General features: G+C 38.3%; 1 protein-coding gene across 2 annotated transcripts; it reads left to right on the forward strand.

The window, feature by feature from the left end:
• Positions 1-1,711: 1,711 nt before the first annotated feature.
• Positions 1,712-21,958, forward strand: SUB1 (SUB1 regulator of transcription). Of its 2 annotated transcripts, none has more exons than XM_060146929.1 (5): positions 1,712-1,797; positions 4,291-4,363; positions 6,499-6,621; positions 16,599-16,707; positions 18,916-21,958. In XM_060146929.1, the coding sequence occupies exons 2-5, from the start codon at positions 4,292-4,294 to the stop codon at positions 18,993-18,995; spliced, it is 384 nt and encodes a 127-aa protein (XP_060002912.1). In that variant the 5' UTR covers positions 1,712-1,797; position 4,291; the 3' UTR covers positions 18,996-21,958. The 2 variants fall into 2 exon arrangements, with proteins under 2 accessions (XP_060002912.1, XP_060002913.1); XM_060146930.1 differs by lacking the exon at positions 1,712-1,797 and adding an exon at positions 3,374-3,519.
• Positions 21,959-25,272: the final 3,314 nt, after the last annotated feature.

Consider the following 25,272-nt stretch of genomic DNA (forward strand, 5'->3'; position numbering starts at 1 on the left):
ATTCCTGAATTCCCAGCACTTAGAACAGCACTGGCATAGAGTAGGTGCTGAATACATTGTTTATGAAATGAGTGAATAAACTGCGGAAGGACCTTCGGGCAGTTTCCTACACTTGAGTAAAGAGAGTTGTAGCTCTTTCTTGGAAGATAGGGAGAGGAGGTTGTGAGTCACATGACTCCAACCAGTGCCCTGAACTCTGTCTTTTCTCATCCAGCATCCAGATTTCGAGAGAGAACCATATCCATGGCTACCAGGGCCCAGGCCACCTGCTGATCTTCTAGTTACCCCACTGCATGAGCTCATCCAATCAGATACCCCCTACAAAGTCCAAGGGAACTTAGGTCAGCTGGCCATAGTCATTGAAGGTGCTTCCTTAACTGCATTTGGGTGTGTAAACTCCAGGCTGGCAAGCTACCATGCTGGAACAGTGGTTCCTGAGTGAGTTTCATCTTTTTACAGTCTAATTTTCATATTTTTATTTTTGACTCTTTCATCTTTCTCATTGAAGTGTATCATGTAAAATGCACGAATATTAAGTGAAATTTTTACATCCGTACATGCCTAACCACCACCCAGACCAAGATGTATTCAGCATCCCCACAGGTTCTGTCATACTCACTCCAAGTGCTATCCCCCAAGGGTAACCTGACCTAGATCCCCATGGATTATTTTTGCCTTTTTTGGGAATGTTGTATAAAAGGAATTAAACAGCAAGTGTTTCATTTTTAAAAAGTGGTCATCTAACCTGACACTGAATGAATAGAAGTGGCCTAGAGCATTTGCAATCTGCCTCAGTCTGCAGCAGTGTGACTCCGGCAGTGCAGGGTTTGAATCATGATTCACTCCCTGTATAACCTAGAGCAGAGCTTATTTAAACTTTTTGACCCTTGGTTTCTTCATCTAGAAGATGGAGAGAATAATCATTCCTACGTTGGAAAGTGCTTGTTAGGATGATAATTATATGTAAAGTGCCTCACTGCAGTACCTGGAACATAGTGAGTGCCTGATAAATGTGTGTTGAATATATATTCTTGGCTATAGTCGGCATTCATTAAATATAGATTCAAAGACTCTATTAGCCATATTCCTGTTTGTAGTATGGATTTCTCTTGCCTTCTGTGAACTACCTTACACCTCCAGGACTTCAGTTTAGGTACCTTTTTTTTTTGCCCAGCGGCTTTCCGGATCTTTGTTCCCTGACCAGGGATTGAACCCAGCCCTGGCAGCGAAAGTGCCGAGTCTTAACCACTGGACCGCCAGGGAATTTCCCAGGACTTCAGTTTAGGAATGTGTGTGGGTGTGTGGCCAAGGACTTCTGCAAAGACTTTTCTTCGCACTTTCCGGCATTAAACGTTATGACTTTGGCTTCCTTCCTTCGGATTTTGTTAGCCAGAGTCAAATACCAGAGTAGGGGGTGGGGGGCAAGGATCCTTTCTCGGAAAATGGGCCAGAAGTGTTGATCTTTTTCAGACATTTCACTTTATTACAAGAAACATTTATGGAGCAAGTGCAAAGCTCCGTGCTTGTCATTCATGTTTTATTCGTTCCCTCACTCACTCACAAGTCAAATCCAATCTTCGCTGCATCTCACTTTCGTGGCATCGGTTCAGGATGAGGGGCGGTCCCTTTAAGGCCCTGGAAAGGGTCTCGGTGTTGGTTTCGGCGGGGAGGCCACGCCCCATCACGTGCGCGTGGTCTCAGCGGGGCGGGGCAGGCGTCTCTTTGCTGCCGTCACTTCCGTTTCTCTGTCAGTAGCGAGCGGGCGAGCTGGAGGCAGTTCGGCTATCGGAGCGGAGCGTGAGTGCGCGGACCCCGCCCCCACCCCCTCGAAATCGCCCTCGTTCGGCCCTCACCTTGCCAGCCTGGCCGCTGCGCGCCTGCAGCCCCGGTCCGTCTCATCGACGACGGCCGCGGGAAATGGCGGCGCTGCCTGATCTCCCCCCATGCTTCCTCGGCCTTCCCGGACCCCTCCTCATCCCCGACCCCGCGCCCCACGCGCTTCAGGCCTCTCGGCCCCCGAAGCTGGCCCCCGGGAACGGCCCAGGGGCGGCGGGGGAGGCGGCGCCGGGCGGGGGCGAGGAGCCGCGGGAAGGGGGCCGGGGCGCCCCCGGGACAATGCAGCGGCGGCCCGGGCGGGGGCGCGTGCGGGGCCTGCGTTTACCCAAGGTCTCTCCGGGGTCCTCATCCCTGCCGCCAGGAGCGGGGACCCGGTCAGAGAAAGGCAGGCGGTGCGGCGGGGGCGACTGGCGCTGGGGTAGTGAATGGCTGTTTGCTGGGGGGCAGTGAGCTCTTCGAGGGAAGAAAATGGCGCTTGGTGCAAGTCCCTCCTCTCCCACGCCGTCTCCTCCGCATTTCGCCGCCTCCCACGCCCCCTCCGACCGACCTGTCTCCCACCGCCCAAGGCGTTGTCAGCCCCGGGGTTCTGGCGGCTGCCTGGCGTCGCGCGGCCCCCTTCCTCCGTTTTGGTGCTTATCACCCTCGTGTTGTACCGAATTCGCGTGCCTTTTAGTCCTAGTTTATTTTCACCTCTTGTTTTCTAATCCCTCCTTCCCCATGCCTTCATCAGAGATCGGAGATTTTTAAGTTGTGTTTTGTATATATTCCACACCAGCGCTGTTAGTAGCGCCTCGCCAGAATTGCGAGCCTGCCGCCCCCGCCCCCGCTTTTTTCCCCTTGAACGGTAAAGGCTCATTAAGTAAAAGTGAAAATATATTTTGTTACAAGTTCAAACAAGCTGGCTTTAGTTACCGTTACCTTGTTTTCGTGTCGGATGGACGTATTTGGGTTAAACACGAGGTGGTTCTTTGAAATGATCTTAGGCCCCCCAGGAACCTTTCATGAACAGATGGTATAGTTATGCCTGACCGTTTCAAAGTGAAAAACAGGGTACGTTCAGTTGGATTACCTTTAAAAAAAATGCTTCTTGGCATTATTAGCTAGCATGAAAAACAACTAAATTGATTTTGGAGATAAGGTTGGAAAGCGGAGCAGTAACAGGATTAATGTGTAAAACGTGGCTATAAATGTTGCTTGCTCCCCTCTGAATTTACTACTATCGGCATCAAGAAAGTGCCAGATAAAATCAACATGGCTGGCTTGGGCATGGTTTGAGCTTTTTGAAGTTAGTGGCTAGGCTAGGGATGGCCCATTTCTTTTACCTTGACTTCCTGTTTCGGGATGCATTCAGTGCCCTTGTTAATGGCAAGTTTAGTCGAGATCTGGATTATTTATGGGTTTTTTGAAGTCTTTTTCTCCGCTTTTTTCAGCAAACATTATAGTGTATGTTGTGTATATTGGATCCTTTAGGGCATACAGAAGTTAATAGGACTCAAGTCTCTTCTGAGATGGAGGTGGAGAGAGCAAAAGATACTTGTTTTGAAAATAAGCATTTTACCACTTGGTATTATAAGTGCTTTGAAAAGAGGTACAGCGTGAAAGTCCTTGAATTTTGGGAAACATAGAAGCACAAGACTCTGCCTTGCCCTCAGGCACTCTGTAGACATCCACAGGGAAAGCAAGGTACTGGCCTATGTACCTCTGTCTGGGGGGACCTGGGGAACTAGGGTCATAGTAGGAGTTGGAGGAAAGGTTTTGCCCCTCCCATAAGCAGATTCTTCAAATTTTAGTTGTATTCCAGAGTAGAAAATCAGTGTAAAATGTAAATGAACTGTGGATTATGTATAACTTTGATTCAGTACTTGCTCCTTTGATTGGCATGGTCAAAAAGCCAAAAAAATTAAGAACATATACAAAATATGAAAAATAGGATTATAATGGTAAAATTAATTAAATATCGACATCTGTATAGTACAGTTGTTCACCATGCTGTGTGTAAGTTGATATCAGTTCTGGCAGTGAATAATTGTACATAAGTCTCCTCAGTGGCAAGTATAAAGCAGTACTGAGAATTAATTCATATTTCTTCTTGGTTTTAACAGGGATTGCTGTCAGTTGCCTTTTTGCAGTTTACCCTAAACATAAACATCTAACCCTGCTAAAATGAAGTATAAAAAAACCCCATTGACTTTGAGAAAGAGAGAGGTGTAGGAGTATGAGATGTGTATGACATTTAGTTCTTCTTGCTGGGTTCAGAACTCTTCACTTTGCATGTTATTTTCAACTTGGAAGAGCATAGATTAAGAGCATAACTTCTGTGCTCAGTGTAACAAGTCCAGTACCAAAAATGGTAGAAAGAACTGTGGAACTTCTTGAATCTTTGATTGGGGGAGAGTTAATTTGAAGGTAGTAGAGCAAATTATGAATTATTTACATAATGTATTTTTCTTTCAGAATGCCGAAGTCAAAGGAACTTGTTTCTTCAAGCTCTTCTGGCAGTGATTCTGACAGTGAAGTTGACAAAAAGGTGATATACACCATGTGATTTTTGTGATACTTAATTCAGCAGTATTGCCCACATCCAGTTCTGAAGGACTGCACAGCATATCAGAATCTTAAAATGAGAGCCTGGATGGATGTTTCTGAAAGTGCAGATGGCCCCTCAACCACTTGACTAAAGTGCCTAGGGTGCTTGTTGTGCACTCACACGCCAAGCCCCGAAGTCAGACTTGAGCAAGTCTTCTGACATTAACAAGCTTCCTGTTGTGGCTTTTTAGGACTCTAAGGCTTCCTAGGGGAATAGCACTAGATTTAGGCCAAAGCCACTATTTGCCATTATTTAGTAATCTTCCTAATCTGTAGGTATTCTGTGTAGTTGTTGAGCCAAGTTATCCGAAATCCTTGAAAGCAGATGTCAGTTTGACAGTCTTCTCAGCTTTGTTGTTTATCTAGCCTTCAAGGATTACATAAAATTTGGCTTGGTACATTTTAAATTAGAATGTTACTTACTCTGGTCCCCTCCTTTTAATTAAATCAGCACCCAGCAAAGCTAACATGAAAGTACCCATTTTGATAGAAGAGGCTTTTTCTGCGTTAGGTGATAATTGTGCTATAAGCTTAACTGTGTATTCTGCTTAACTGAGCATCTCACACTGTAGTCAGGGCTTCTTCCACGCAGAATTGTCCTTTATCTCCTAAAACCTTACATAGTTGTGTCTCTGAGCTCAGTTAGCAGTGTTAGTTAAAAGAAAAGAGAGCTTATATGAGAGTCTTGGAGGAGATGGACTTTTATAGGAAAGTACATAGTATAATATCACCTGGAAGGTTGAACAAAAACTTCGAAGAGCATGCATGGCTATATTCAAGAAGGGAATGTCTCTTATTAGTTTTTTAACTTGCACATAGTATAGCATTTGAATACATTGATTTAACAAGTTTTTTATTGAGCTTTTATGTGCCAGGTATGTGCCATTCCACAAGGACTATATAGACCCTGATAAAAAGAATAATTGCTTTCTGCTTATTGAGCTGAGGTAATTTTTGCTATTTATCCCAAATAATACTGTTAATCCTGTAAGGACTTATGTTAAATGAATCCAGTCTTTCAGTTTGTGTACGTAAATACATACATTATATCAGTATTTTACCTAGCATCACATAATTTGGTAAAACATTAATAGTTTATATACCTTCCACTGAGGAACATGACTGCCCTCTACTGTTTGGATTGGGAACTCTACTGGATTTCATGGACTGTTGGCTCGTTTTTTAAATAAATAAATAAAATTAATTAATTAATTTGGTTGCACCGGGTCTTAGTTGTGGCAGGTGGGCTCCTTAGTTGTGGTTCCAGGGCTTCTTAGTTGCAGCATGTATGCAGGATCTGGTTCCCTGACCAGGGATGAAACCCAGGCCCCCTGCATTGGGAGCGCAGAGTCTTATCCACTGCGCCACCAGAGAAGTCCCTGTTAGCTCATTTTGAGAATGAAGCTATATGAAAAACTTTTAGAGTAATGCTGCTTTTAAAACATTGTTTTGATTTTGAATGCTAGTGTAACACATTACTGTTTATCTTAAGTGATTTTTTTATGATGAGGAAGTTTTGTGATGAGTTGTTGACCTCTGGTGCCCAGTACAAAATACCTTTCTTAGCTTTGCCTACTCATAAACTTGCTAAGACAACTTAAGTCCTTTTTGGAATAGGCAGGCATAAATAATCATAAGTTGGTTGTATTCTTCCTAATTAGTACATTTTCTTTGTAAAAATAAGTAACTGACTAATTTACTAGAGTGGTTTCCAAAAGTTTAAGTTTATTCAAAAGCAGCAGCCCCCATACCTCCATCTTTTTTCTCTCCCAAAGGAATTTTATGAGGGATCCCAGTCTATAAATAACTGCTTCTCTGCTGAATACCACTCTAATGCCTGAAGTATCTTTTGGGTTTCTGAGAGCAGTTTGAAAACACTGCACTAGATAGCAGTGCTAGGTTAGTTTCATAGTTCTGTTGTCAAGTGAAACTTGCTTGTGTATATATTTATGATTTTTTTATTAATAAATGGAGTGTTTTGATCCTTTAAGTCTTGAAAAGTAATGGAATCTTTTGAACCTGAGATGTGTTTTGTTCTTATGCAGATTTTAACCATATTCTTGTTTTTCTTTCAAGTTAAAGAGGAAAAAGCAAGTTGCTCCAGAAAAACCTGTAAAAAAGCAAAAGACTGGTGAAACTTCAAGAGCCCTGTCATCTTCTAAGCAGAGCAGCAGCAGCAGAGATGATAACATGTTTCAGGTAAAGTGGGTTATTTCCTTAGTTCCAGAGGAATTATTACCTGGCTTGATCTAAAGAATGTTAAAAGTACCTTACTCTGATAATGCATAATAATCTTTTATGTATGTTACAATTCTCTTGACTAAGGATATTCCTTGAAATATAAGAACAAGTTAGTAGAAATGAAAGCAATTTATATGATGCTAGATGATTGTTAAAATCTAGAATTCTATAGTTTTGCTGTATTTAAAACAATGGGAATTTAAAAGTTAGAGAAATGCAAAAAAAGATTGAGAACTGCACGTTTAGAGAGCAGCTTGGAGGAGATAGGTCTAGTATTTGGCTGTGAAGTATGGATAGGATGTTACTGGAGGGGAAACAGCAGTATGACCTGCCCAGTTTTGGCTTGATAACAGAAAGGGTGAATAGGTTTACTAAAATGGGCCCTCAGTTTATTTGTTGTGGGGATTAAGGTTGAGTAGTGAGGTAAAGTGAGGGAAGTTCATTAGAGGGCTTTGATGAAATTACTCAGGACTGGCATAGCTTCTTTCCTTGGGTTTCTTATCTTCTTTTAGGGAGACTTGTTATTGGCATCATGGTACAAGAAGGATATATGGGAGAGGCAGTGGGGATAAATTATGTGAGGTGGTAAGGGCTTAGGTGGTTTTCCCAGAAGATGAAATAGTGATGATTAAGATCGCTGGTGAGGAAGAATGGACTAGAGGAATGAAGCAAGCAATGAAGACTGGTTTTAAATTTGAGAGACAATAGAGATGAAGGTTTCATTGATAGATAAGAGGAAAATAAGTTAGTTTTAATGGCAGAGGTGGTTAAGTTTGGCCTTTTGGATCTGATTGTAAGTGTGATAAAGAGTCTCTGCTTTAGAACCTAGAAGGCTTAGTTGGGAACTGTTCATGTGGGTCATTAGTATGGTTGACTGAAACCTTCCACTAAAGTAAGTATAAACCAGAGGGAGAAGAAGAGGTGACTGAGGACATGCCTTGTGATATTCAGGATGGAAGGAAAAAAGGATATAGGTTAGAGAAGGTGAAGGAAAATAGGAAGAGTACAGTAATGGGAGCAAGAAAAAAATAAGTGCTTTGTGGGAGCATAAACAAGGTAAGTGTTTCAAGGAGACATTAGTATTAGTCGAAGTCAGAAGGTTGGACAAAATGAAACTGCAAACATTTACTTGACTAGAAAGTAAGGCTTGTGTGTGTGTGCACTTTTTTTTTTAAAGCTTACTGATGTCCTTGAAAGACAGTACCAGGATTAATGTGAGAATGGGAAAATAGAAGTTTTACTCAGTTTTGTCTTGTTACAACTCTAGATAAAGAAATAGACACATGCTAGCTATGCTTAATACTGTATTGAACATTGGAGATGTACTAAGTAGATTTTCAGGCGCACTGATCATACAAAAAATGGTAAGGATAAGGAGATGATACGTTAGCTTGAGTGTAGTAGTCTTTCACTCGGAGTATGTATATTGAATCATGTTATAAATCTTAAATATATACATTTTTTAATTAAAAATTATGTAAAAAAAGTGACAAAATGCAGATGGATTTTTATGGGTTTTGGTCTTCTGAATATTTTAGAGGAACTAGGAGCAGATTAGATTAATTTGACAGAGAATGTGCAGATGCCTTGAAGTGCGAAAGAGCTTGGATTGTGCAGGAATTATGAAGCCCTTGTGCCTGGAGCCTAGAAGGTTGGCTGAGAGTGTAGGTAGGAGGTCTAGTTGATGAGGAAGGTGAAGGCCAGATCTTTCAGGGCTTTCCTGTTGGGAGACCAGTTTTAGGAGTTTTAGTTTTATTCTAAGTGCAGTGGGAAGCTATTTTAAGGGGCAGAATGAAATGTAAAATCTGCAAGAAAGTATCCCTTCCTTTCATAGACTTTCCTCCTATATAGAATGAAGGACTGCTTTGGAATATTTCAACTTAATGTTTGTACTAAAGGTAAAAACTTTCAAGTATTTGCTTGGCAGTTATCTTGGGCTTTTCTCTGATCAATTCTGTTCACTGTATGCCTGCTTGTACTTGGATAATAGAGCATCTGTGGTCTATTAATGGATTTCATCTTGTCTCCCTTACTCCTGATTGTACAGATAAAGAAACTAGGGCCCACATTTAGAGATTTTATTCTATTAGAGCAGTTTTGGGAAAGCAGTTCTTTTTTTATAGGGAGGTTATCTCACCAAAAGAAGTGAGTTCAGTTCTTAAGCCCTCATTTGGGAGGTTCCCAAGCCTCAAAGGCTGTTAGACTCCTCACCCTTTTGAAAGTGCCTTTAGGAGGATCATATAGGCCTGATTTTCAGAGTGACTTTTCACGGACCTAGTGAATATATTGGTTATGTAATTTAAAATGAGGATTTCATTTTTATTAGTAATAATGGTTTGATAATTTAGGAAAGACAGGTGAAGGATGGGGTTTTTGGAAGGAAAATCAGTTATGCTCATTGTGTTCTGTAAAGTTTTAAAAAAATCTATTTATTTAATTAAAAAAATAGAGATATATATTTCCTATATTTTTCATTTACCAAGAAAATGCCTTGAAGACAGCTCCCAGAGTGGAACTTTTTTAGACATTGCTAGTATCTTTAAGGACCTGGGTTATCAGGTATACTTTACCAAAGACAAATCAAATCTAAATTAAAGTTGTTTGAGTATTGCTTAGCAGCCATAAGACAGGGTTTTTTTTTTTTCTTTAACCTAAATACCCATCTCTTGAGAATAGAACTGGAGGAAATGATCTTAAATTTTGGTAAAGCAATGTGGATCAAACATAAGCAGCTCTCTAAATGTAAAATTTGAAGAGAATTGTGCCCAAGGAAAGTCACTATGCTAATCTTTTAAGCTGTAGAATGATTTGGGCAGATTCCTGAGTAGAGAGGGGATACTACTAGATGCTTGCTTTTGTCTGGTTTCTTCAGCTCTGAATTTTGAGAATTTGGTTCCGAAGGGATATAATTTACCTGAGATGACTTATGTGATGTGGATTGGAGAACTGTCTTGTAATTACTTAGTACCTGTGTCTTAAAAGGTCAGAATGATTGAGGCAGGGGACTTTGATCCCTATTCTTCTTCAGAGGGATCCCTATTCGTCTTCAAAATTCAGCACAAAGGATCAGTAATACTGCTTTAGTTGATTTGATGATTTTAAGGATAAACCTGTTACTTTTTTTTTTTTTTTTTTAAACCTGTTACTTTTAAATTATGTTATTACAGAGCCAGGTGTTCTTAACCTGGGGGTTTATTTTGGGAGTCCATGAAATTAATTTTTTTTTTGGATTTTTTTGTATTGAAGGGATTATTTATAACCATCAGTACCCCAAAGGGGACAGGAAATCAAAAAAATTTAAGAATCACTCTTCTGTATGACGTACATATTATTTTTCTCTTGTTAATCTCCAGATTATGTGTGTGTGAAAATACATGCATTCTGTTGTGTCATTGTTTTCTCCTATGACATGTAAGTGCAGTGATCTTTATTCTTTCTACTTTTAATTATATCTATACTACTACCTCCTCATTTTTCTGTGATAGTATTTTGGTTTTTTTTTTTTTTTTTTTTGGTAAGAATTTGTCAGCTTTATTTCTCCTCAAGGAAGAGGTGACTATTGGGCAAGTTCTTTTCTTTTTTTAAAAATAAACTTTATTGAGATATAATCCATATACAATAAAATGCACACATTTAAAGCATAATTTGGTGAGCTGTAAAAAACGTACATGCTTTTTAAAATTTTATTTTTGTTTTAATTTTTATTGGAATATGGTTGATTTACAGTGTTGTGTTAGTTTCTGCTGTACAGCAAAGTGGATCAGTTGTACATATACATATATCCACTCTTTTTATTGGGTTGGCCAAGAAGTTCTTTCGGGGTTTTCCTAACATCTTACAGAAAAACCCGAACGAACTTTTTGGCCAGCCCAAATAGATTCTGTTCCCCTATAGGTCATTACAGACTACTGAGTAGAGTTCCCTGTGCTATACAGTAGGGTCTTATTAGTTATCTATTTTATATATAGTAGTGTGTATATGTCAATCCCAATCTCCCAATTTATCCCTTCCCTCCCTCCCCCCCACTTGGTAACCATAAGTTTGTTTTCTACATCTGTGACTCTATTTCTGTTTCGTAAATATGTTCATTCGTACCATTTTTTTAGATTCCACATATAAGCAGTATCATATGATATTTGTCTTTCTCTAAACGTACATGCTTTTGTAGTGAGGCCGTTTCCATCACCTTGGAAAGTTCCCTCTAGACCTCCCTTTATAGTCTATTCCCTTTCTCCAGGTAAGCACTGATGTAATTTCTGTCCCTAGAGATTTATTTTGCCTTTTCTAGAGCCTCATATAAATGGAATCATACAGTCTGTATTGTTTTGTGTCTGACATCCTTTGCTCACCATAATGTTTTGAGATCATTCCTTGTTTCAAGTATCAGTGGTTTGTTCTTTTTTATTGCTGATTGGTATTCCATTGTATGATTGTACTACAGTTCGTTTATCCATTCATTTTAGGTGGACATTTGGGTTGTTTCTAGTTTGGGGATATTAGGAATAAAGCTGCTGTGAATATTCTTGTACAAGTCTTTTTGTGGACATTTTCGCCTTTTGGGTAAACACCAGATGTATTTGCTGGGTCATAGGCCAAGTGTATGTTTAACTTTAAGAAGCTGTCAGACTTTTCCAAAGTAGCTGTACCATTTTACAGACCCACCAGCAGTGTATGAGATTCCAGTTGCTGCACATCGTCACTGGGTATTACCAGTCTTAAAAATTTTATCCACTTTAATTAATGGATGTGTAGTTTTACTTTGTATTTCCCTAATGTCTGATATTTTTGTTTGAAGATTCTGTTCAGATCTTTTGCATATTAAAAGGTTGTTTGATTTATTGAATTTGAGGGATTTTAAAAAAATAGTTTAAATACAAGTCCTTTGTCAGATACAAGTATTGTGAATATTTTCTGAGTCTGTGGTTTACTTATTTTATTTAAGTATCTTTAAAAAGCTTTGATTTTGAAAATGTCCATTTTCATCAATTTTTCGCTTTTTTGGTTAATGCTTTTTGTTTCCTGTTTAAGATATAGTTCTCTACCCCAATGCCAAAAACAAATATTTTGCCAGTGTTTTTTTTGCTACACTTTTTATAGTTTTAACTTTCATGTTTAGGTCTCTAATCCATGTAGAATTAGTTTCTTCTGTGTATAATGTGAGATAGGGGTTGAGACTCATTTTTCACCCCTGTACAGATAATCGAGTTATTCCAGTACCATTTGTTCAAAAGACTATTCTTTTCCTGTTGAATCACCTTGGATCTTTAAAGAAAATCAGTAAATATACAAAATATTTATCTATTTCTAAACTCTGTTGTAGTCCATTGATCTCTATGTCTGTCTTTAGTACCACACTTTCTTAATTATGATTTTATGGTGAGTCTTGAAATCAGGTAGTGTAAGCCCTTTAACACTGTTCTTCACTTTCAGAATTATTTTTGCTATTCTATGTATTTTGTATTTTCATACACATTTTATAATCAGCTTGTCAATTTTTATCAAAAAGTCTACTGGGATTTTGATTGGGATTGGGTAAATCTGAAGATCAATTTGGGAAGAGTCGGAACTTGACAATATTGAAGTTCCTGTTCATGAATATAGTATCTCTGTCCATTTATTTAGATCTTTTTTGATTTCTCTGTTTTGTGATTCTTCTGGTATGTCTTTTGCTAAATTTATTCCTAAGTATTTTGTGTTTTGATTCTATCGCAAATGTATTTTCTTTTTTTTTGATTTATTTTATTTTTTTTAACATCTTTATTGGAGTATAGTTGCTTTACAATGGTGTGTGAGTTTCTGCTGTATAATAAAGTCAACCAGCTATACATATATCCCCATATCTCCTCCCCCTTGCGTCTCCCTCTCTCCCACCCTCCCAATCCCACCCCTGTAGGTGGTTACAGAGCACTGAGCTGCTTTCCACTAGCTATCTGTTTTACATTTGGTAGTATATATAAATCCATGCCACTCTCACTTCGTCCCAGCTTACCCTTCCCCCTCCCTGTGTCCTCAAGTCCATTCTCTATGTCTACGTCTTTATTCCTGTCCTGCCCCTAGGTTCTTCAGAACCACTTTTTTAAAATGTGTTGTTTCTTAACTTCATTTTCCAGTTGTTCATTGCTAAACAATATGTACGATATTACATAATGTATGTAAGTATACATATAATATATATTCTATATTTTATATATTTACATGTTATATATGTATTTTTTAGGACTTCTTAGATTTCTCTGTTGATGATGATTTTTGTTTTTACATCATCCTTTTCATTCTTTTTCTTGCTTTATTGCTAGTATTTCCAGTACAATATTGAAAAGAAGTGGTGAGAGCAGACATCCTTGCTTTATTCCCGATGTTAGGGGCAAAGTATCCTTCTGACTCTTCTTTTTCCTCTAGTGCCTCTATTGCTTAAACTCTGGAATGAATGTGCATACTGTGGATTTGGTGCTTTGGGCTGGGAGAATGAAAAGTCATGGGATAAACGTGGTGCCGTTTTCTGTAGGGCCCATCTTTATTTGAAAATTCACGTTAAAGCTTTTTATGCTAAAATGAACACTGGAGAAAAAAATTTAAAAAAAATAAAGTGAACACTGAATATATTAAGGGACAGTATACAAAAGAAAACGCACAGTAAGTTTTTGGTTACAATAAGGGGTTCAGATGTTGGTAGAGCAGCATCGGTCTGCGTCCTCAGGCTTCCCGTCCTTTCACCCCCACAGTTCTTTGGTGCTGGTGTTCCCTGAATCATTATTGCCAGATTTTAAGAGAGTCAGTTTATTGACCTATAACTTTTCCCTACTTTGTATAATTTCTTATTTATAATAGTCAAACACAAATTATTTGAAGAGTGATTAGGGACTTCAAATTGTAAATTCACAAAGTTTTAAGTATGTGGATGGTCAGTCACGTTTGGGAGAAAGAACATGCCTCTTTTTAAGTTCATCTGTAGCAAACAAACATTTATACACACGTCATTGAAATTGTGGGTGAGGAAGCTTGTTAGAAGTTTCTAGGGATCGAGGGTAGAAGTGAAGCTAGCTAACAATGTGTTGTGTTAACTGTATTGTACCATGCTTTTTACATAAAATAACTGAGTACTTGTTATTACTAATTTAAGACTGATAAAATGCCGTTCATATACTTACACTGTTTTTTAAAAAAAGGTTGCTTTCAGTCTTGATCTTTAACTTTTTTTCTAGTGAAATTTTAAAGTTGTAACCCTGTTTTTCTGCTTCTGGTTTTCTTTTTTTCTTTTTTGTCCATAGTTCAGGGACCTATAAAGGCTTCAGAATTCTCTTCCTGGCTTTTCAAGTCCTTTTCAGTATAGCTCCATCTATTCAGCCTTTTGAATCTCATCAGTATTGTATCTTTCTGCTTTCCTTGGTCTATGTCATCACTTTTTTCTCCCTTTTGCTTAATTAATGGCCTGTCATTTTTCAAGGTCAAATTCCACCACCCGAAGTCTCTTGCACTACTCAAGCCCACACTGAATGCTTACTTGACTTACCTAATCAGTATTACTCTAGTAGGTTTTCAGTGTATTTTAATTTTATCTATTCATCTGTCACATGGGCTTACCTTAAAAACCAAAATGAAACAATGTTCAGTTCAGTGCTGTAGGTGCCTAAGATACTTAAAAATCTGTCAGGTATTAAATCAGTGTTATAAATCACTATTGGGAGTTTCACTGTGATAATTATTTTGGTCTTATTTATTTAGTTCATCCATTAAAACAGTTTGCTCGGAACCCAGAATGACAGGCACTAGGGGACACAAAGGACTGTAAAAAATAAGCCGTTAAAAATGACAGTAAGATCACTGGTGACTTTAGCATAGGCATTGGGAGTTTAATCAATGGAAACAGCAATTCTTGCCTTTCAAAGATTAGCAATAAAGGGAGGAAGGAAACATGAGGAAAGTTATACAATGCTGATTAGGGAAAATGCCTTATAGAAAGAGGAGAATGAGCATGTTTGGAAATGGTAGATAAGAAACCAACAGAAAGGGAAAGAATGTACAGTTGACCCTCAAATAATGCAGGTTTGAACTGCCTGGGTCCACTTATACACAGATATTTTTCAATACTAAATACTGCATGGTTTGTGGTTGGTTAATCCTCGGACGTGGAGGGCCGAGGTATAAATTATACTTGAATTAACCTCTGAGTTGTTCAGGGGTCAGCTGTATACGCAAGAAATGGGATACAAAAGGTAAAGAACTTAAGAATTGATGAAGATGTGGGTAAGTACTGAGAAGAGAGATTTGAAGGCACTTAACCATACCTGATGGACTGTATTTTCTCCATAAAGCATGAGGCATACCAAGCAAATAGGGGGCACACCAGTGGGATGAGAAATTTGAGAACGAAAATGAACAAGACCTGAGACAAGAAAAAGCAGCCTGAGAGGACATAGGCAAGATGGAAGCCATAAATGTGTACTTGTATCAGCACAACTGTCCTTCTACTATAGCAATACTTGATATCCCAATAAAAGGGATTATTTAATCATTAAGGGACCCAGGTTTATAGGGAAAGCAACTTTTACATGATGATATGTTTCAAGCACAACATCACAGCTAGTATTTAAGTCAGGAAGATTGAAGAGTAGGTTTAAAGTGAGTCAGATAGGTAGAGGTAGAGGTTCAGATATACTGGAAAGTGCTTATAGACACTTGGTTGAGTAAGCCTTTTCCTTCCCTGTGCAATCTGTAGTTTGCATTAACAGCAGTAGAAGGTTTTTGAAAAATAGTTTTCTGTGGACAGTTTTAAGTTCTCAGTTTGCGACTGTAAGTGGAGTGTATTAAAGATGTTATTTGAAATGAATGTCTAAAAGGAAAAGCCATCTCATGTTACTGTTGACTGGAACTTTGGATTCTTATATTCAGAATGGTTGCTAAAGCAATGTAGCTAGCTGAGTCTATGGATTCCTACGGTTGTGGTTTGTGCAAGATTTTGCTTTGTAATGATCTTTATGGTAAAAAAAAAACACTTAACATAAAACTTATCATCATAACCATTTTTAAGCATACAGTAATATTACGTATGTTCACTTTATTGTGAAACAGAGCTCCAGAATATTTTCATCTTGTAAAACTGTTACATAACAACTCCCCTTTTCTCCCGATCTCCCCCCAGCCCCTGGTAATCATTCTACTTTCTCTCTTAATCTGACTATTCTAGGTACCTCGTATTTTTTTTTTAAAGCATATGAAATTTTAAAAAATTTATCTATTTTTTGGCTGCGTTGGGTCTTTGTTGCTGAGCGGGGGCTTTCTCTAGTTGCGGCGAGTGGAGGCTACTCTTTGTTGCAGTGTGTGGACTTCTCACTGCATTGGCTTCTCTTGGTGCAAAGCACAGGATCTAGGCACACGGGCTTCAGTAGTTGCAGCACGTGGGCCCTAGAACACATGGGCTTCAGTAGTTGCAGTGTGTGGGCTCAGTAGTTGTGGCGCAAGGGCTTAGTTGCTCCGTGGCATGTGGGATCTTCCTGGACCAGGGATCAAACCCATGTCCCCTGCATTGGCAGGTGGATTCTTGACCACTGGGCCACCAGGGAAGTCCCTAGGTACCTCATATTAAGTACTGGAATCATCCAGTATGTATCTTTTTGTGATGAGCTTATTTCACATAGCATAATGTCCTCAAGGTTCATCCTTGTTGTAAATAGCACGTGACAGAATTTCCTGCTTTTTTAAAGCTGAATAATACTTTGTTATGTATGTCCCAATTTAATGTAAAAGTGATTGGAAACGTGAGATGGGCTTTTTTCATCTTTTTAGAAAGATCTTAACAGTGATAGTTCCTTTGGTGTAGTTTTGATATTGAAAATAGTAATTATTTTTATGATTAAAAGTAGTGTGTGTGCAGCAAGTGTGAATATAAATATGGATGCCATTGTTGAACATCTTTTTATGTTTTGTTTCTTTTGCAGATTGGGAAAATGAGGTATGTCAGTGTTCGGGACTTTAAAGGGAAAGTCTTAATTGATATTAGAGAATACTGGATGGATCCAGAAGGTGAAATGAAACCAGGAAGGAAAGGTAAGATTTAATTTCCTGAATTTGGTCCTAATGTTGGGACTAAATTTAAAATTATCTAAGCTTGAAATTGTTTGGACTTTATTTGAAATTGAAATAATGTTGATGGTGCATAGGGCATGGGAGATCCTCCTTGAGTTGATTCTCTTTATCTTCTGTAGCCTTTTTTGTTTTTTTTTGTTTTTTTTTTGGCTACACTGTGCGGCATGCAGGATCTTAGTTCCCTGACCAGGGATGGAACCTGTGCCCCCTACAGTGGAAGTGCAGAGTCTTAACCACTGGACCACCAGGGAAGTCCCTGTAGCCTTTTTGGACAAGACACTTAACTTATTTTAATGAAATGTCTTAAATAAAAGCTTGTTGAAATATCTCCCTCCCTCCCCCCAATAATACCCCTAATATCACTTCAGTTGGCTGCTAATTTACTTGAATATACCTTTAAAAAGATTACATCAATTCTGAAGTAGAATGGGGGCACTGGGAAGGTGTAAAATCAGGAATGGAAAATCGTGGTTTACAGTGTTTCCTTTTGGTTCATCTCCAAACAGATATTCTTTAGGGTGGTATCCTTTAAGTGGGTCTTTGTCCTCCTTCCATTTTTGCTTCATCCAGTCCCAAGCATGTCATCATCACAGAAGCATGCTTTATTCATTCACCAAATAGCTACAGAACATTTGTGTACCAACAGAAATTCATATATTTGGCTGGTTAGCTGCTTTAGATGGATCCTTAGTTAATGAAAAAAATGCCTCCTTACTTTCTTCTACTCTGCCTGCATGTCATTTTGAAAAGTACCACTTGTTTGCTTCATGTAATTTTTGACTGTATTAAACTTAACTTTTATATGCTTTCGTACCCTTTTCTTCTTCAGGCTACTTCTGGATTGATCATTCAAGTTGTCCCAGTGTAGCCAATGCCAGATTTCTTTTCTTTTTCCTGCAAACATTTACTAAAATGATTTGATTAGCCCTTCCTAAGTATTGCCCTAATATATTCTCCTCTTTCCTCTCAACTTCATGGCCTCCCAGCAGTTTTCTGAGAAATTCATTAATCTTCCAATTCTAGTTTATTTCTGTGCTTATAAGGGTCAGGCATTAGAACATTGTAAGTTTAAAGCACAAAGTACTTTCTGTTCATACTTTTATGTCTTAAATAGGAACATGTCATTAGCTAATGTTTTAAATGTTTATGTGTCTGGTGATAGGCTGAGATTTTATTCACATTAGCTAATTTAATTATTCACAACAACCCTTTGAGTTATAAGCAGCATTCTACTGATGAGGAAACTGAGGTTTAGAGGTAATTAATTTTTTAAAGGCCATAGAGTTAGTGACAGTGAGGCTGGGATTTGAACCCTGGCAGCATGACTCCAAAGTGCACTCTTTTTTTTTTTAAGCAGAGGTCTTAGAAGCCCGTATGATTTAAATTTATTTCTTTATCTATTTATGGCCGTGTTGGGTCTTCCCTTCTGTGCGAGGGCTTTCTCTAGTTGTGGCAAGCGGGGGCCACTCTTCATCGCGGTGCACGGGCCTCTCACTATCGCGGCCTCTCTTGTTGCGGAGCACAGGCTCCAGATGCCTAGGCTCGGTAATTGTGGCTCACGGGCCCAGTTGCTCCGCGGCATGTGAGATCTTCCCAGACCAGGGCTCGAACCCACGTCCCCTGCATTGGCAGGCAGACTCTCAACCACTGCACCACCAGGGAAACCCCAGAGTGCACTCTTAACCAGTATGCACAGTCTAAGAAGTCCTCTTTGGATCGTGTCTCGGGGATTTTTCCAAAGTGAAGTGAGTGCTTCTGGAAGAGCTCAGCACAGTCATTCATGCTGAGTTCCTGTGGAAATTTTGAGCAAATGTTGGAAACAACTGGTGTAGAAATGGGGTGTCACATACCGAATCTGGGTCTGGCCACATAGCCTGCTAGTTTGCAAGCACTTGTGAGATAAATCTTCAAATCATCATTTGCGCTCACTGGGTATAATAGGCATTATGCAGGATGCAGTGTTGAAAGTAAAACTGGGTGTAAGATTTACCTGCTAAGGTAATTGTGATGAATGTGTAATTAACAAACGTAAGGGATTTGATTCTTAATGTACTATTGTGCCATTCAAAATGACAATTTAGATAAAACAGTATTTTATTTGGAAGTATGAAAATCCTCAAGAGAGCTTAAGTAGATATTCAATTTTTGATTTTTAAACTTTTTTTTTAGGTATTTCTTTAAATCCTGAGCAGTGGAGCCAGCTGAAGGAACAGATTTCTGACATTGATGATGCAGTAAGAAAACTGTAAAATCAGAGCAATGTAAAACCTGTACTGTTTTAGTTGTTTTAATCTGTCTTTTTACATTGGCTTTTGTTTTCTAAACATTGTTTTCCAAGCTATTGTATATTTGGATTGCAGAACAATTTGTAAGATGAATACTTCTTTTTAAATGCGCATTATTAAAAATGTTCTGAGTGAAGCTAATTGTCAGTTTTATTAAGGAGGATTGCTTTTGTGTCCACCACCTAGTGTAAAATAAAATCAAGTAATACAATCTTAACTGTTGTGGCCTTCTTTGATCAGAAAAGTTGGTACTATTTAAGGCCAAAAGTAACAGTTTATCGACCTTTTAGTTTCAACTCAGCTTTTACGTTCAAAAGGATTAGCATCGCATTGAATTTAGAAAATTTGTGAAATTCATGGTTAATCTGTTTCCTTCTAGTCAAATATCTGGAGTTGTTTGATTTTTTTTCTTTTCCCCCCACCCCAATGATATTTCACTTTCCCCTTTTTTTCTTCACTTCATTTTCCTTTTAATAACTTGTTATGTTCAGTTTTCGTTTCGCTTTTTGCTTTTTCTTGAGTATATTATGCTAATTTGGAAAGTCTGAAACTGTCAAAATGTTACTTATCTCAATAAGGTACTTGTAAGTAAAATATTATATGAGAACTACAATCACTAATTCTACTGTATTAAATATTAGGAGATATAGTTTGATAAACAACATGGCTTGTATGAAAACTCCGAGCAAGTAAATGTATGTATGTCATTACCTGTAGTGTTCTGTGTAGTTGTTATCTTATTGCTTAGTCTGCAGAAAATAATGACTTAGATGTCTGATTTGCTTTCACTTATTAAACATATTCACCATGGGATGATGTCTATAAAATCAGATATTGTTAAATTAGACTAGGATTTAATAAAAATTGTGAAAGCTTACTGGCCTAACATTTTATTTTATAACATTGAGTATGGATTATATATAGCCTGAGATGTCACTGACCTTAACTGTCGTAGATAATGTGGTCAGTTTTTAGGGGAAAGAGCACAAAGAGCACATACTTGTGTTTTTTAGCCTTTGCTTCAGTAGACTTGGTTCTTTTGCAGTTCATGTATGGGACTGTGGCATTCTAGACTTAATGTTACTAAGTTTTAGCAGGCACTCTGAAGTGATTTTCATTGAACCATAATGATGAAGTAGACATAGGTTGAGGCACAGATTTCAGGGGCTTTGCAGCAATAAATAGGACATGGTGTGCCTTAGGAGAAGAATGTAAAGAAACTATAACTGAAATTACAAAAGGTGGCCGTGAAGAGGAAGGAATTCTCTTCACACTAAATGATAACACATGATATCTTGATCACATTGATAGGACACAGTTCTAGATAGAATAGTGAAAAGAAAGGTTTAAAGACATGTAAAAAATTCTTGCTGACATTTGGTAGCTAATCTCAAATGGTTGCTACCATATCAGAGAGTTGCACTATTATAACAAGTTTGATTACTATGTCTAAAACATTTTATAGCAGAGTTGTCAAGGACTTGATTTCGAAACCATCTGCCAGACCACAGAGTTATCAGTTTTTTTTCTGGCAGCTGTTCTAAGTGTTTCTTTTACATTTTTAAGATTTTTAAAAAGTGTTTTTTTAGCAGTAACCCTAATATGTGCATAATTGGGGAAATAAATCCTCTTTTCTGGTATTTTAGCCTTCATCACATAATAGATACTAAAGTGTTCAGAATACGTATTTTAGACAAATCATACTTGTTTGAAAACTTTCCCCTTATTTGGGAACATATTAACTGAATTGGGTAGATTTGTAAAGTATTCCTTATTGTATGTACAGAAAGGGTAGTTAGAACACAGAACTCTGATTTTGGTGTAGATGAAGAGGGAGTAATGGGTAAATTTCCTAGGTTTATGTGAAATTACAAGGTGTATGCATTTTGAAACAATATGCTAATACAGAGATGTGCTGCAATCTGTTACCTAGGCATTTTCTAGCTGTTTAGTATTATGTCATTCAAACTTTGAAATAAGGAGTGTTTCTCTGGCAGACTTTGGTAATGTTCTTGGTTAATTCATTTCAGTACATTACTGGATATGTAATATACAGAAATTATTAATCTTGTGTGTGTGTAGAAAAGGATGAGAACTGGGTTAAAAGAAGAGACTTTTTAAAATAACTTGTGCTGGAAAGAAAAGATAGGGTATATTGTTTTCTATTTAAACTTTACCTTCTTGGTAAGATTTCTTCCAGGAAGAAAGTGTGACATTTTCAGGCAATGGTTTCTTAGCCTGGTAATGCCAAAATGAATTTAATTCACGCCAGCCCACGAATCTGTGCAGTAGCAGGGCCTTTCTAGTGGATTTTTGTCTTTTTAAAGTACAAGCAGCATTTGACCAATTTCTAATGCTCTTGGCGTTTAAAGAACAACCACTAAAGAAAAACTCATAATTTTATTCTTTTTTATTTTGCTTCATAAATGCTTAAGAACTTCTTTTGAAAGAAGAGTATTCCTACCTCATTAGCTAGTCAAGATGCTGTGATGGTCAGCCTATTCTTCATAATGTGTTTAGGAAAAAAGACAGGAAAAGTAAGTACGTTCTGGCTTGGCTATTGAGGGGAAAAGAGAAAGAACTGAGTATTAATTATTTACATGTTCCTGATGGCGGTATGTTAGAAGAGAACTATAAAAGTTTGAAATTTTAAAAAAGTGCTGATATTTAGGTATCTCTCCTTAAATTCTTTGCAACTCACTTTTTATGGAAAACCCAGTGAAACACTCAAAAGTTTTTGCTTTTTTTCTTTAAAGTGGTGTTTTTCCAGATAAACTCTAGGGGTAAACATTCACATAGTAACAAATATGTAATTCTGTAATTGTGGAATACCTGTCTGCTTTGTTTGGTACATCTTCCATGGAGATGTCAATGAATATACTGCATCTGTGAATATTTTAAATGTTGAAATAAAAACAAGAAATGTGCCCTGTGTGTCATCCCAGTTTCACAAACCCAAAGATGAATCGCTAAGTTATCTGTTGAATGGGTTTTATTAACAAATAGGATACCTTTCTTTGTGAATGCTTTGGAATGTGAATTAGCCTTTGAGTGTTAAATCTTCTGAGGACCTCTGGGACTGGGTGCTGTGGCCTCATTTTTTTCATCTACTTGATCCAAATGAAAAAATGCAGAGATTAAGCTGTACGTGGCCTCTTTTACTTTACCTGTATGAGTGCTTTGTGGTCTGATTATTCCTTGTTAAAATTAATGTATAAAGTCTCTATTTTTCCCTTCTTGATTAGTAGTTTTGCTTATTAGTTAATATTGAGATCTATCATTGTTTAAATTTCTATTTAGGGAAATTTACACAGGGATAGAGAGATCCATGGAAGGTTACTTATAACTCTTGTTTTGTTTCACTTTGAATTTTAGTGAAAGATATTGACTTAAAAATCTAGTCAAGAAGAAAATAGAACTGGAATTTATACAGTTAATCACTGACTTTTCCAATTTTGTTGTATGGTTCAAAGGAGTTAAGGGATGGAAAAGGAGTTTGAAAAGTGTGAAACATTAAAAAAATTATGTGAAATTATTTACTATATAACATTTTATTCAAGACTTATGGCCATCTGTGTCAAAGATCTTGCTACACAGGCATTCCCCTCTTCCCCCACTCACTTCGTGTAAATTCATCACAGAGTTCAGACCTTCCCAGACCTCCTTTTACAGCCATTTAGTCCTGGACTAACAACGACTTCCTGTTTCTGCCTAAAGTGAAGCACTCCTCTTATTTCACTCTTTGGCTCTTGATAGAGTTTAAATAGTGTATCTTTCTGCTAGATAACTTATTTTAGCATGGAAATGATTTAGGCCGCTTCCTTTTTCTAAACTCTGCTAGAAAAAAAAAAGCACTTATCTTGAATCTCAACAGTTGGATACTAAAACCTACCTTGGTAACAGAATGCTGTATGCAAGGGGCTTCTCCTACCAGCCAAGCCAGAACTTAACTAAAATTGTGTGTGTTTTGGAAAGTGGTGTGAAGTTCCAGTTTGGCCCTCTTCTAATAAGCCCAGTGTACTGCTAGCTCCCGCTCTGGCTTTGTTTCTCAAATGAGTTATTGCAAGAATGATACAGAGAATTCCCATATATCCCTTCACCCAGAGATTCCATTCAGATTTTGCCAATTGCTCCAGTAATGTCTTTATAACAAAAAGCTTCCAACCAATTTCGTTGTTAGTCTTCACTCTGACACAGTTCTTCACTTTTTCCCTTGCTTTCACAACACTGACGTTTCTGGTGTCTTGGAGGTTCGAAGGTCACGAGCGATGTTGACAAGGGTGGACAAGGCCTAGAAGCTGGTTGACTGTGGAGTTGGAGACTTAGCTGGGTTGTGAATGAAAAGTGGGATGGCAGCTGTGGAAGCATGTGGGATCAAGGGCGGGTGTCTGATTGAAAGAAACACAGTGTGCGCAACATCTGTGACATGCAGAGTTGGCTGCGTTCAGTACATGTTTAAATTGACCTTTGATGTCAGCTACAATTTCAATCACTTCCCACTTTTGTTTTCTGGTGACTTTTTCTAAGTGCCACCTGAACTGTGAGTACTTTTAATAATTTTTTTTCAACATTTAATTGGAGTATAATTGCTTTACAATGTGTTAGTTTCTGCTTTATAACAAAGTGAATCAGTTATATGTATGCATATATCCCCATATCCCCTCCCTCTTGCATCTCCCTCCCACCCTCCCTATTCCACCCCTCTAGGTGGTCATAAAGGACCGAGCTGATCTCCCTGTGTTATGCAGCTGCTTCCTGCTAGCTATATATGTCAGTGCTACTCTCTCACTTCGTCCCAGCTTACCCTTCCCCCTCCCCATGCCCTCAAGTCCACTCTCTACATCTGCGTCTTTATTCCTGTCCTGCCCCTGGGTTCATGAGAACCTTTTTTAGATGCCATATATGTATTAGCATACGGTATTTGTTTTTCTTTCTGACTTATTTCACTCTGTATGACAGACTCTGGGTCCATCCACCTCACTACAAATAATTCAGTTTCTTTTCTTTTTATGGCTGAGTAATATTCCATTGTATATATATATGCCACATCTTCTTTATCCATTCATCTGTCGATGGACAGTTAGGTTGCTTCCATGTCCTGGGTATTGTAAATAGTGCTGCAAAAGACATTGTGGTACATGACTCTTCTTGAATTATGGTTTTCTCAGGGCGTATGCCCAGTAGTGGGATTGCTGGGTCATGTGGTAGTTCTATTTATAGTTTTTTAAGGAACCTCCATACTGTTCTCCATAGTGGCTGTATCAATTTACATTCCCACCTACAGTGCAACAGGGTTCCCTTTTCTCCACACCCTCTCCAGCATTTATTGTTTGTGTATTTCTTGATGATGGCCATTCTGACTGGTGTGAGGTGATACCTCATTGTAGTTTTGATTGGCATTTCTCTAATGATTAGTGATGTTGAGCATCCTTTCATGTGTTCATTGGCAATCTATATCTTCTTTGGAGATATGTCTGTTTAGGTCTTCTGCCCATTTTTGGATTGGCTTGTTTTACTGATATTGAGCTGCATGAGCTGCTATATTTTAGACATTAATCCTTTGTCAGTTGCTTCATTCGCAAATACTTTCTCCCCTTCTGAGCGTTGTCTTTTCCTCATGTTCATGGTTTCCTTTTGCTGTGCAAAAGCTTTTAAGTTTCATTAGGTCCCATTTATTTATTTTTGTTTTTATTTCCATTTTTCTAGGAGGTGGGTGAAAAAGGATCTTGCTGTGATTTATGTCAGAGTGTTCTTCCTGTGTTTTCCTTTAAGAGTTTTATAGTGTCTGGCCTTACATTTAGGTCTTTAATCCATTTTAAGTTTATTTTTGTGTATGGTGTTAGGGAGTGTTCTAATTTCATTCTTTTACATGTAGCTGTCCAGTTTTCCCAGCACCACTTTTTTTTATTTTTAATGTTTGTAAAGCTTGTTTATTTTAAAATTTTATTTATTTTTAGCTGCGTTGGGTCTTTGTTGCTGCGCATGGGTTTTCTCTACTTGTGGTGACCGGGGGCTACTCTTCGTGTGGTGCGCGGACTTCTCATCGCAGTGGCCGTTCTTGTTGCAGAGCACGGGCTCTAGGCACACGGGCTTCAGTAGTTGTGGCTCATGGGCTCTAGAGCACAGGCTCAGTAATTGTGGTGCACGAACTTAGTTGCTCCGCGGCATGTGGGATCTTCCCGGACCAGGGATCAAACCTGTGTCCCCTGCAGTGGCAGGCAGATTCTTATCCACTGCACCA

Source organism: Lagenorhynchus albirostris, chromosome 3 (genome assembly GCF_949774975.1).
Source record: "Lagenorhynchus albirostris chromosome 3, mLagAlb1.1, whole genome shotgun sequence".
NCBI classification, from domain to species: Eukaryota; Metazoa; Chordata; class Mammalia; order Artiodactyla; family Delphinidae; genus Lagenorhynchus; species Lagenorhynchus albirostris.